Source organism: Zonotrichia leucophrys, chromosome 2 (assembly GCF_028769735.1).
Source record: "Zonotrichia leucophrys gambelii isolate GWCS_2022_RI chromosome 2, RI_Zleu_2.0, whole genome shotgun sequence".
NCBI classification, from domain to species: domain Eukaryota; kingdom Metazoa; phylum Chordata; class Aves; order Passeriformes; family Passerellidae; genus Zonotrichia; species Zonotrichia leucophrys.
Window position 1 is genome coordinate 111,363,915 of NC_088171.1, and position 13,792 is coordinate 111,377,706.

Genomic DNA, 13,792 nt, shown 5'->3' on the forward strand with positions numbered 1-13,792 from the left:
GGATTCGTTTTTTTCTTAATTGTTTAAGCCTAAGTTCTGCTTTGTAACTTTTTATTACTTTTAAGTGCTTGGGACACATTCTAGGTGTGATGGAAACCACAGTAAAGCCATAGCTGAAATGAATACGAGGGAGTTCTTTCTCTCACAGAGCGTAATTAAGCTGTAGAACTCATTGCCACTGGATAAATGGATTTCCAGAGCCACTGGTGTATCCAAGCACATGATGGGTTATGCCTGTGAGTGCCCAACCTTGGCTTGCAGCACATGAGTGAGTAAGAACTATGTGGTCTGCCCTGCAAGAAAGACTGCTGCCTTTTTTTTTTTTTTGAGAACACCAATTACTTTTTGGAAAGAGATGGCTTTGAAACTGTTTATTTCCTGGAGTTTGACAGTGGCTTTTAAAGTGGATAAAAGGGAAGAAAATGTAGGAAATACAAGGGAAAAGTAATGGCTTTTTGTGTGTGCCTTTGAAGCACATGATCTGGAGAAAGCCAGGAATGGCTAATAAGATCCCATATGTTCATGTTGTCCCACAGTCATATGGATTGTAATCAGAGACAGAGTGCTTCCTCAGTCCCTCTGTGAGACAGAGGACATTTGCTAATAGATACAAGAGCTTCTCAAGAGTTTTGCATCAATGGACCACTGTTACTGTTCAAAAAATTTTCCAGGCCATCATCCATCATCAAATATTTAATTGGAAGTACTATTTGACATCATTCCAGTAAATGCAATCTTAAAATCACTGTTGTAAGCTGAAGTTTCATTTCAAGGGCTAAAAACCTATAAGCCTACGATAAAGGTTTTTACACCCAGGGGAACCCCAGGTGAACACATTACTTGATCTTTGGAATGAGCCTGTACTGTTAAGGAGTGCTAAAGAAACTAAACACATTTCTGCTCTGATAAGAAAACACTTGTGTTCCAAGAGAAGAGTGGGATAAGAACTTACACAACCATTTCTGTCTTGACAGAGATCTGTTCTGTGAAAAATTGGAATGATGATGTAACCTTACATTTAGAGAAACACTTTTAATGTTGAATATTGGTTTTCAATATACTTTGATGAGTAGTAGGGTCTTGTCGAGGTCATTTGAAGGTCTTTTACTGGTTTAGGTGCTTTTCAGAGCCAGACCCTTACCTACATAAAGCACACTGCCCTAAACCATCTCTGCAAGAAATCCTTCCCTTTGCAGTGCATAAAGGAAGTGGTGTTTCCCTTTGCAGCCCAGTTTCTGGCAGTGCTGTAGGACAGAGGGACATGGCTGACTCATGGCAGAGTTGCTTGTTCAGTGCCTGATTTCCAGCAGCTCTTTACTCTGTTTGTGAGGCTGCTGGGTAAAGTAGGAAGCAGGCGTGTGGCAACTGACTGAACTTGTGTGGTATCTGTTTCCCGACAGCTTTTCTCCTCACCCTCTCATCCATACTTGTCACCTAGCTTTTCCTACAACTATTCCTTGGACTGCATGCTCAGAATCAGCAAAAGAAGAAGAAAAACATTACAAAAAGTGGTTTAAAGGGAGAAGACTGAAAAATATTCATTGAAAGGCTGCTGGTGGTGTTGTTTCCTTAGAGGCTCTTGTTCTCACCCCCACCCTCCCACTGCCTCATGTCAGTCTTAAATTCAGTCCCTTGAGGAAGAGGAAGTGAGATTTTGGGGGCGTGCTGCTAGAGGCAGGAATGCTGGTTGAGAATCCATATGCAGCACATGCAACCCCCCTGGTTTTTAATCGTCCCAGGCATGTTTCAGGTATGTCAGGTGTAACCAGGAACTAAATGAATGCAATTAGATGCAGAGGCTGAGCGCTCACTAAAATGCCTCAGGAGTAAATAACCAATAAATTGTCATAGTTCCTGCTTCCTACTGGAAATTAATTTCAATGATCTGAGATAGTCTTTGGAGTTAGAGACCTATCTTTACTGGCAAAAAAAAAAAAAAACCCTGATTTTTTTTTTTTTTTAGCCTTACCTGGAGTTCCACACAGAATAATAATTTAGATTTTGACAATTTGGGTCTTTTCACCTGATTTTCCTACCATTGAGTTGTTTTACTGCTGAGTATAGCAGATGTACCTGCTTCTTCTCTTTATGCTTTCTTATGTGTTAGAAATATGAAGAGTTTTTCTGCAGTAAACCAGAAAGATAATAGCAATTTAAAAATGTAGGGGGGAGGAAGAACACAGTGTGTCAGTACAAATTTTGTCCCTAAATTGAACAAACGGTTAATAATCTTCAAAAAAGGAGGCAGCTGCTGCATGTAGAATGCTAAAATCTACACTGGTGTTGGAAAGGCTAAAACACTTTGAAGGATACATCAACTCATAAGCTTTGACTTTTGAGCCAACATTTAATTCATGGCAGGCTGTATTATCTGTTGCATTTTCCTCTGCAGTAAACAGGCTCTGAACATTGAGCTCATCAACCAGTGTTATGTTTTTCTGAGAAATTTCTGCATTTTCAAATAAAGCTGGCTTCTGTTGTTTGTCATTTTGAACTTTCAAATGTTAGGCACTGAAATGTGAAATCTCCCTGTATGTTTGTAGTGGTCACTATTGTGCTTGAGGGTTTTCATTCTTTTCTATTTTTTTTTTCCTTTTTATTTGAATCACATACTTCTCTGACCTCAATTTCTCTCATTTTTTCCCCTTTACTCTTCACTTCATACTTTCCCTTCATTTTGTTTTGCCCTCAGAAGAGAGGACCACTGCTAACTGCAGCACAAGTAAGTGTTTCAACTGCTAGCCATTGACAGGAAATGTAATAGTAAGAACCCTCCGCAGAGCAAGGAGGTCAGAACTTCCTTCCTTTGGTTTTCCCTCCTCCAAAAAGACTGCCATCTACAAGATCCACCCACGCCTCTGGGTTCTGAGGTCCTGAAACATTTCAGTAATTTCTGTGGTTAAAAGTTGAGTTTCATTTAAAGCATCATTTCAGTAATCGCATTGAAGTTTTGACTATATGTGTTATTTTTATATTCATTTCTATGGCTGCTTTGGTATCAGAAATGAAGTTTTTTATTTCCTGAATTTTCTATTCTTTAATAAACACGGACTGCATATATCTTAGTGCTTGTGTCATTAAACTATTTGGTAATCAGCATTGGAGAATAATATAGGCATATCCATATTGAATCAAAAGTACTTTTATGTTATAATTTCAGTGACTTCATGTAGTATGTGTAATTTCTAATATACTGTAGAAAATTTAATTACTAAAGTATGTAAATCATTCAACTATATGATTCCATATAGCTAAACAAAATCTGGGGGGAGAAAGAGGTCAGCAGCCCTTCCTCCCTGTTCGTACTTGACAAAGATGCTGGTTTAGTAGGCTTAGATTTTACTTTGTGATTTTGTTGCTTTTATTACTCAAGACTAAGAAAATGTGGAGTTGCATAGTTTGTGCACTGCAAGTCTTAGTAGGTCAGTTAAAGGGAGGGAGGGAGGGAGCCTACAGTGTCAGCTTTATATTTGGATTTCTTGTCCCTTGACACTTGAAGTTTATGCAGTCTAGGTGATTATTAAGGAATTTCTTCATTTTGCACAGAGGGCTAGGAGTTGCTTTATTTTTGAATTCTTAATAATTGAGACTGACACTGCCAAAGAAAACTGGTTTGGTTTAGACAAAAAGTTTAAGAAGTAGGAGAGGAGGAAGCAGAGAAGTTCCAAGTCCCGGGTCCTCAGAGCAGAGCTGTGGAAGATGTTGGAAGAGAATCCTAGCGTCTTTCTGTTCCTTGCTATAAACCTTACATAGTGCTCCTTTTTTCCCTGTTTATGTGCCTGCTTTTCTCTGATATTGCTGCTATTTCCTCCCTCTAGTATTTTTCCCCTGAGCCTGTTATGATTATTAAAGCTGAAAAATCCCCCAAACTATAAGCTGTATGTTAAAAGTTGGATCAGGCATGGCAGACACAAAGTTTTTGGACCAGAACTGTAGCTGAAACTTCATGCTTTTGAGAGAAATAAAGCAAATCTTCCTATTAGGTTATGAGATAAGTTGTCAGGTCAGAATCAGTGAAATGCAGTTTTGAAAAATCAGAGTGATTCGGCTTTTGAAACACAGCTTGTAGTGTGAAATAAATGAGATTTCCACAGGATCAGAGATGTTCTGATAGTGTAAATACTGGTGTATCAGTAATGCATTTAGCCTGTTTAACAGTATTATATCTTTAAAATTCTCTGCCTGATGGCTGGGTGCACAGGAGGCAGTTTGCATTTATGGATACAGAGAAAAGATATACTGAAGTTTAGCAAGGAAAGGTTTAGAGAGATGTCTTTTGAGGACATTGGGTAGTAAAAATAATTAAGGACACAAAACCCCCCAATTTTGCTTATTATATACACACATATGTAAAACTGTATGCACACACATATATAAAATCTAATTTCATATATATATAAGCAAAGCTTGAAGCTGTGGGTTTATAGAAGAGAGGCAAACCTACCTGTCACAAGTCCAAATTTCTGTGCAAATCTTTACTGTAGCACTCCACTGGAGTTACTGGTAGTCTTACTGTGTTGGTGTTAAACAGTGGAAATATGCATGTTTGGGATGGGACAAAATTTGTTTTACCAAACACAGAGTTGAGCCTGGCATGGAAAGTAGAGAGTTGAATCTGTCATTTAGAACCTCATAGATGATTTTGTCCTTTTCGTGTTATAGATTCAATCTTTTTTTTCAAAGTTGTAGAGTACTACAATAGAGCCCTAGTCTCTGAAGTTAAAGAAAAAAAAAGTTCTTCAAAATACTTTACATGTTCATTTTTCTTTTTGATCCTTGAGCCTGTTTCTTCTCACTTCTTACTCAGCTTTTCCTTTCTTAGAAGTCTGTCCTTTTGTGATTTTTTTTTCCAAAGTAACTAGTAATTACATTCACTGAGCAAAATTTAAACATTTTAATTTTGTCTTGTGTATCCAGAGAGGCTCCATATGCACATGGGAGCTAACCATGCCCTTTGCTGCAGCACAGAGCCAGCTGTTCATCTCTTGTCCTGACTCTAGAGCTGAAGAAGGCTCCACATATTGAATAAACTGCACCCATTGTTCAAATCAGATTGAACTGGAGTGTGAGTGTTACTTGGCCAGTGAAGGGAATTAATTTTATTCTTTCTGTGAGGATAATGATCTTCTGCAGAGGAGGACACAATGTCTTTGTCATTTCTCCACTGTGAGTGGCCCCACTTCATTCTCCCTTCTGCTGAGTTGAAGCCCATGTAAAGAGGAGTTAACTTTGCTGTAGGTGTATAAGTGGGTGGAGCAGCCAGGGAGCTCCCCAGCAGGGACAGGACTGATGGAGTGAGAGTGCCTGGAGAGAACATCCCAGCTCACAGCAAGGATCACAGCAGGATGTGATTTGGAACTTGCTAATCCTTTGGTTTGTCTCTGCCCTTGGCCTGACTGGTGTCAAAGAATGATGGGGCCAAGATGTTCAGGAGGTTTGCCCCACCCAGCACTGATCCTCTGCCTGCTTGCAAACAAATCCTGCCTTTTACTATTAATTGAGTGCTCCTGGTTCGAGCAGTAGATGGCCTTCTCCAAAAGGGCACAAAGAATAGAAGGAAATGTACCACATGTGTTAGATATTCTGGCACAGGATGGCAAGTTAGGAGTGAGCTAAAGAAGAAAGGACAGCTTCATGTCCTTTGTGAACACTTGAAAATGCAAATGAGGGATCAGTCTGGGTGGAGATGTGAGCATGCAACAAACAACATGGCTTAGTTACTCAATGTTGATGAATGTGCAATCTCTGTGCACAGTCTGTGATATGTTCCTATCTGTGCTCTGACCTTGTGCTGTGCATTGTGTGAGGAAGGCCATTTATGGAATTGCCTGAGCTGGACAGGAGACTCTGCTCTTGTTTTGTAGCTCTCCTTTTCCATCTCCCAGTTAGCAAGACCAGTTGGTTCCTCTGGGCATTGGCCTTCCTTGTGTCAGATGTCATTCTATACAATACAAACCAGAAAATCTTGCCCCAGTCAAGGATTCAAGAAGTGGTCAGTTTGCTGTAAGGTATCTTTAATACCTAGGGAATATTGCTGTGTGTGCTGTAATGACATCACTGTTAAAAAACAAAACCAAACAAAAACCCCAAACTAAAATTAAAAAACCTCCAAACACCAAAACTCCCCAATCTCTCTCCTTTCACAGACTTGGGGGTGATGCTTTGTAAGTCAGGAAGTCCAATTCTGTAAAAAAGCAGCATTTTGTCTCTAGTATTTTCATTCATGTGGAGAACACAACTACAGGTGGCAATGTCTTTTCAGTCTGCCAGCTTGTTATCTGAATTGTGAGCCTCAAGTTGTATTCCCAAAGATTTCCTCTGGCATTTACAGCCATAAAACTTCTTGCAAAGGCATCACTGTTAACAGTGAATCACAGGCAGTGAAAAAACATGCTGAGAATCTCACAGTAGACACCCAAAATCTAAGGATCCAGAGAAGGACTAAGGAAATGCAGAAATAAATAAGTTCAAGCAGAAGTGAGCTAAAAGCAGAACTTTAAAAGGAAAGTTTCCATGACCCCTTGAAGAGAAGCAGCATATTGCAACGTGCTTCAGCCCTGTAAGCAGGGTATGTGGTTTCCTTCTAAACAGTTGGGTTAGAAGCTAATATTACTTTTAACAAGTTTTGGACTTCATTTTTTAGAGTTGTTTCAGAAATAGTGGTTTTGGTAATTGGAGGAACAGACAACTTGGAGGCAGTGGGGGGGTTAAAATCCAGATCTCTGTGCTTCAACTCACAGAACAGAGACCTGGGACAAGATAACTCAGGGCTTTAACTCAGAAATGTATTTCTCTTCAAGTAAGCTATCTGTTGATATTTCCTCTCCCTCAGCTACTTCTGTCTGCCCAGCAAAGATCTTCCATCAACTCACAAGGCAGCCACTGAGCTTGGTTTGCCAAAGAGTGGTCAGCATCTTACCTTAATGTGATGGACTGTTAAATTTTTGTTTGATTTTTAAATCAAAATTGTGAAACTTCCAAAATTTATAAATACAAACCATAACTGAGCTGTGTAGGAAGGAGATTGTTCTCTGCACTTAAAATCTTGCCTGTTGTTTCTCTGTATCTGATAATTGCTGGCTTTCCTGAAAGCAGTTACAATCAGCTGTCAACAGCAAAAAACCCAGCAAAAAGCACACACACAGAGCAACCCCCCAAAAACACCCCAGCAGAAATGAAAATGTTAGAGGCAAAACTTTTAAACAGTTAAATAGCTAAAAGCTAATTTTAAGAGAAGTTGTGCTGGTACCTGTGTCCTTCCCAAACGACAATTTAGCCCAGTTGCCCTGAATTCTGTCATTTAGCAAGCTGTTTGTGGCAAAGGATTAAACACGACTTGCTTGTCACTGGATGTGATGCATCCCTTGCTTCCCTCTCCACCCAGCAGCAGAAGCCATGGAAATGTAACTAGACCAAATCAAAACCAGCTTCCAGAAAACAAATATGATTTTAAATTGTTTTCATAATCATGCAATGGTTTAGATGACATTTCTTAATGAATCTTTTTAATATAATGTGTGGCACTGGAAAACATTTTAAACCTGATTTTATTGGTCTCTTTGAAGGGCATTAGGACTGTTTAGTCTGATAGACAGTCTGTGGCCTCCAGTAGTGCCTGTGAAAGTTCCTGGACAAAGTCAAGACTCTGAAATGGTAAGTTTTGTTATTATGGATATGAATTTTTTCACTCACAGCTAGTATTTTTGGTGGTGGTATAATCATGTTTACTTTGGGAATGAAGACTCTCCCTCATTTTACCTACCAAGTTTTGTTTTACTGATTCTGACAACATCCCAGGCTAACCTGAAGCCCTCTGGATTAGCAGCATCTTTCCAAAATGATGTAATTAGGCCCTTATTAATCCTCTAGAGCTAGAATGGTAAGATGTCCAGACAAATTCTTCCTGTCTTCTCCTTGCAGGAGTAAAGGGGTACTAGGTGTCATGGAGCCTGCTGAGAAATCTATACACAAGGTTGTTAAAATCATTCTTTAAAAAACACTTTTCAGCTTTAGATTTGAAAGCACTTTTCTGAAGATTAACTTCTGTGAAGACAGAGTGACTGCTGGAATCAGGTCTCTTATTAGTTAGGATGTCTCTGACTGATACTTGTTTCATGTGAGGTCAGAAAGATGAACATAGAAGTAATTACTAAAGATAATGGAATGTTCCTGTGATTTTAGGGGGTGGGAGAGAATAGAGATGGATTTAAAGTATGTTATTATATATTTGCAAAGCTGAAATCACATCTGTAATTTTACTTCAGTTAGCTTTTGTCTTAGAAAAGGTGTTCTGTCACATCAAATGATTTTGGTAATACAAAACCCTTGGGGAAGTTTCTGGGTAGTCAAGAGCTTGGGCTTTCTTGATGTTCTTGTATAGGCTGTTCTTTGGGAAGAAGTTAGTGGTAGTAAAAATTGGTTTTAGACCAAAGGAGTCAATATGGGAAAAAACAAAAAAGAAAGAGCTGGAAATAAACAAGTTTCAAAACCAGGGAATATTGAAGATGGATATTACTAGTTATTTCTAAAGTCCAAGAATCTTTCCTCTGCAATGTAGCTTGGTCTTTGCATTGTCCAGGCATTTATATTGAAGAACAAAAAGATCAGACCTCAGTCAAAAATAATATTGAGACTGAAACTGAGTGAAATAGCTGTGCTCTCTTTGACTCTTTCTTTCATCAAAATATTTTGGAAGTCTCAGAGGAGTGGATGGGTTTGTGCATTAAAATTATGTAGGCAACAAAAATGGGAATATCTATGCTGAGGCAAAGCTCTTAAATGTCATTTAGTGTTGTTATGACTGTTGCTATTTCTTCATTTTTTCTGTTTTATTAGCAATTTAAAAATGGAGGAAACTTGCCATAATCGTGTAATTTATACTTCTGCCGTTGGTTTGAAACAGACATTAATTCCTCACAGAGCCACAGTTTGCATTCTGATGCTCCAGGTTTTTGGCTGGGTGGAGTTCTTTCAGTTGAGATACATTTTTCTTCATGCAAACAGTATCAAGAAAGCTGCACAGTTTTGTGAAAGAAGTTTTATACATCAGTAGATAAATAATATTGCCAACATGATAATAATGTTGTTGGGAAGGGACCTGTGAAATGGATTTCTTTTGAGCTGCATGTACATTCAAATACCTTCTTTATTGCTGCCAGAGGCAAACAGATTTTGGGTATCAGCTTCCTTTGCTTTTGTTTTTCTTTATGCAGATTCTTTTTAATGGGTGAGCAACTGTCTTTAATATATTCATATTTCTTCTATTAAATTACATGTTTTATTAACAACAAACATTGCTGAAAGAGTATTTTACCATATTTGCAATAAAAATTATCTTCTAGCATTGTCTTTTCTTTTCTGAGAAGTCTTTACAGCTTGGGACCTCTCTGAGTGGTGATTGATAAAGTTGTTACGTCATGGTACTTTTTAAGGGGAAAAGAAAAATCTGGCATGGCACAAAGAGAGCAGTTCTTGCAGCTCTTGCATTCCTGTTCTTCATTATCTCCTCCTTGTGCTGTCCTGGATTTAATTTGGCAGCTTTAAAAGTTCGGCAGCTGTTTACTATCACAAAAACCCACCCACATGCAAAAGTCCCCAAATCTCAGAAAAGCTATGGATGTTGAAAAAAAAAAAAAAAGAAAAAAAAAAGAAGAAAAAAAAAAGTAATTGACGCACTCCTACCACGTAATAAAGATACACAAAACAAGAAAAAGCACCTTGAAATAGTCACAGTGTTTGCCAAGTGGGCCAAGTTATGAGTTGTTTTTGTGATGAGGGTCAGTGTTAGATTATGGAAAGAATTATACACACAAGCTGATTTCGCTTATAACTTGTGACTGTTGGTTTATTAACTCATCTTCTACATCAGACTCCTTGTTTTTAACCATATAATTTTGTTTCCCCATCCATCTTAAGATGTAAATTGTTTTGTTCATCTTGCCTATTATTGTAAAACTTGACTGGCTAAATTAAAATGCCTTTTTTATGGTCACATTTCTTTTTCTTATTTTTTAATAGATGACAACTAATCTTCCTCCTCCCAGCTTCTGTTACATTCTTACTGTTCAGTCTGGTGAAATACATGTGGAAGTGGATGAGGAAGAACAGATTTCTAATTTTTACCAGCCACCAGCTGTTCATGGTCTAAAGGAAATTCTTCGGGTAATCTGCTTTACAAATCAGATAACAAATACTTTTTACCGCTGGATTTCTGGTATCACAGTTGTCTCATTCCGTATTTTTGTGGTCTTTTCAGATTGATGGCTGCAATGAGCGGTGTAGCTTCTGGGCCCAAGTGCTCTATCAAAGGCTGCAGGTAATCTTTTTATTTAGCAATGAATTCAACATAAAATCAGCATCATGTGTATGTGAAGAAGATTCATCTTGTGTAGGGGTAACTCCTATGCCAGGATTATCTTCAAGAGTTGTACGGGCAGAATTATGATCGTGTCTAAAATGCTTGTGAAAGGTAAAATGAACTGCCTCACCAGTTTCAATGCCACTCAGTCTAGAAAGTTAATTATTCCTGAATAAATTGCTGTCTAAGCAGAGGTGATACTGCACTCTGGAGAGAGAGCTCACAGGAAGTTAGCTGAGGCTCACTTTATGGCTGAATCCTATCCTCAGGAACGTAGCTAGAAGCTCCCAGTAGGTTGGTGTTGGGGGATAGAGTGGAACAGATGATGGTTATATAAAAGTACAGTTTTGCTCTTTTCATGCAAATGTGTGGGTGATTTTCATTGACTTCCATAGAAGCCCCTCAGGCAAATTTGGCTTTTATGGTCCAGTAAGTAGTAAAAGGGAGGAACTCTTAGGTAAATACATCTGCCATCCATACTGTGCCGGAAAGCTTACAATTATGTTTTATTTGTTTCTGAATGATGCTACGATGTTCTTTCAAATTGCTGCTAGCTCCCTTAGTAGTTAAAGGAATTTTTTTGTTGCTGATTTATTTATTTTTTCCTGGCGACTGGATTCTCAGTACAGCCAGCACTGAATTCTAGCAGAGAATAATTTGCAATTGTCCATCAGCTCCACAAGAAACAAAGTGTGAATCAAAGCATATGAACCAAAGACAAAGAAATTCCAGAACGGCCAGCAAAATAGCTGGAGATGCTTCCCACAAGTTTGAGACATAAATTTAATTTAGGTCTTGCCCTTTTGCTTCAAAAGCCAATGAATTATGATTTCATTTTTAGGCAGGGAATACTTTTAACTACTGAGATGAGGAGTATCTCTTGTGTTTTCTCCGTGCTAATTGAGAATGTGACAGAGCATTTGCAAACATGGAATTAGGGCTAGCTGGATGGGATCTCTAGTGTGCCAGCAGAAAGATGAACACATACGTGCGTAAATTCCTATTTCCAAGAAACCTCTTCTAGTGAAAAATGAAATAAAATTGCAGACTAGGGGCATCCTAGCCAAACATTTTTGAATTCAGGAATGTCTCCATCTGAAATTCTGATGTGTGTTATCAGTATTCTTATGTAAAAGCACTTCATCACTCAATTAGAGAAAAGACGAAGCATGCAGGAACAGATGTGATTTTGAAGAATGGAATATTGAATAGCAGAAAAAAAGGTCTATGCTTTTTTTGTCTTGCTCCTAGGATGTTTAATAGTTCTTTTTTTAATGGCTATTCACTTACTGAACTAAATTTTATAAGTACTAAATTTTTATGAGTGAACAACATGAGTGCTCATAATTTTTTGGAAGTAATGATGGAAAAGCAAGAGAAGATATTCTCCTTACATTTAACTGCTCGAGGAATGTAAAGGTATTTACCTGCTGCTAGTGTATCACCTGCCTGGTCCTCCCAGAAGATCAAGAACAGCAGCTTGTTACCTGCAGCTGCCTTTGCCAAGAGGATGTACCCTTCACATGCAAAATCACCAAGTTGTAATAAGTGAGGAAGGGACTATGATTTGGTTTGTTTTGCAGATTTATTATTGAATAATCTCCTATGTGAACTAATTCAGAGGTACCTTAAAAATAGTGTTTACTCTCTGTAGCTACAGTATTAAGTGCTTAAATTAATATGACTTAATTTGTGTGAAGGAGGAATGGAAATGTGCTTTTTTTATTAGTTAGAATCCGAACTGTGGTTCAGAAGGAACACGAGGAAATATATTCCATCTGTGGTTAAGGAGCTGTCCTTCCTTATAACTCAATCCTGCTGCTATTTGTCTGTTGTGTCCTCCTCTCTGTTCAGAACAAATTGTCACACATAGCAAGATGATGATTTTATACTAACTTGTGATTTTTGCTTTTATTATTATTTACTTCTTGGATGATTTTCCTGAAAGAGAGCTTTTAATGTGTTAGTAATTCTCAAGGGACAGATGTAAAAATTCTTTCTCTGAAGCTGTCCTAATGGTATCTATGCAGAGGAGGTGCCCAAATGTATGCAGTTTCTAGGCAAAACAACAACATCAGTGCAAGAGGCAGCATATGCTGTATTAAGGCATGACTGTGACATCTGAACTGTGAATTTTTCCAGTCACCATTTACAATTACCTCATTTGCTCTAAGAGTGTGAGCATGGACAGAAAGCCAGGTTCAGTGTGGCTGATGGTTTCACAGTTGTAATTCAACCAAAGACAAAATACTGGGGGTTTTGTTGTGTTACCTTCTGCCACAGACATGCAGCTCTAAGAATAAAATGCTACATGTCTTTCCAGGCATTACAGTATTTCATGTTAAATTAAATAAAGTTTAGGCATTAATTTTTGATCAGAGGACTGATTAAGAAGAGGAACAAAAACATTTAAAATTGATTAAGTTGTTTAATCTTAGATATTTTAAAATGTTAGAATCCAAAAATTTGCAAGTTCCTTGCACTGGTAAATATGAAATATGCTTTGATATGGTATTTTTTATACCTGTCTGGGGCAGAAAACTTTCACTGTCATTGCAGATTTATGTATGTCTTACTTAGGAGTTATCTACTTCCTTAACTTCATGTATTTCGTAATATTTAGGGATATTTGTTCAACTGAAAGAAAAACCTCCACTTTGCAGCTTGGTTATGCTTTGGAATCTAATGACAGTACCTAGAAAATGTGCCTACAGAGAAATAATATTACTAGTAGAAATGTTCTTTCCCCACTGTTTTTAAGACAAAAATTATGTAAGTCTTATTAAAAACCATCAAATTATTTTTTGATGTATACCATATATATAGCATATTTTTTTTTAGGAAATATATTTTCAAATCCCATGTACAGTCCAAGAAAATTATCATAAAGCATGATGGTTGACTGAAGTAGAGCCAAGAGTCCAGAGAGTCAACCTCAGAAAGTTAAATTAAGGTAGAGATTTTAAGGTTTGTATCTGAAGTAAGGAATACCAAAAAAATTCTAGTAAACCTTTGACTCATTATCCTGTAATAATTAAATTTTAATAATTTCTGTCAGTTTTATGAGTCACTTTAATATGAAGATGTTTAGTCTTTTCTTCTGCTAAAAAAAATTAACAATTGCATTCCAAATTTGTGTATTTTTTTTCCTAATCACAGACAAAACACAGTGTTCCCATAGATCAAAGGGAAATGCTGTTGTTTGTGACTGACTCCACACTGCAAAATGTGGCTCATGGGATTCCAAAAGTTGCTGCTGTGTCAGTCACTGCGTCGTGTGTTCTCAGCATGGAAATCATGGAAGCCCTCAGTGCTGGCTCGCAACTTGTCTTCTTCAAGGATGCTCTCTGGGGAAATGGTGAGCTTTGCACGTGGTTTGGAAGCAGTTGGGGCCCCACAGAAACAGCAGCCTTACCTCTGACACCTCAATATGTG

At 37.9% G+C, this 13,792-nt stretch overlaps 1 protein-coding gene across 5 annotated transcripts in view; it reads left to right on the forward strand.

Annotated features, from left to right (window-relative positions):
• Nucleotides 1-13,792, forward strand: part of SPIDR (scaffold protein involved in DNA repair) — a 196,367-nt gene that overhangs the window by 170,601 nt on the left and 11,974 nt on the right. For all 5 annotated transcript variants that reach the window (XR_010439214.1, XM_064706073.1, XM_064706070.1 and 2 more), the window contains exons 12-15: nt 7,566-7,653; nt 10,018-10,161; nt 10,256-10,315; nt 13,517-13,715. Coding sequence is in view for 4 of the 5 variants with exons in the window: in XM_064706073.1 (XP_064562143.1) it covers nt 7,566-7,653; nt 10,018-10,161; nt 10,256-10,315; nt 13,517-13,715 (491 nt within the window). In the remaining variant the exon portion in view is untranslated. The remainder of the gene's footprint in view (nt 1-7,565; nt 7,654-10,017; nt 10,162-10,255; nt 10,316-13,516; nt 13,716-13,792) is intronic.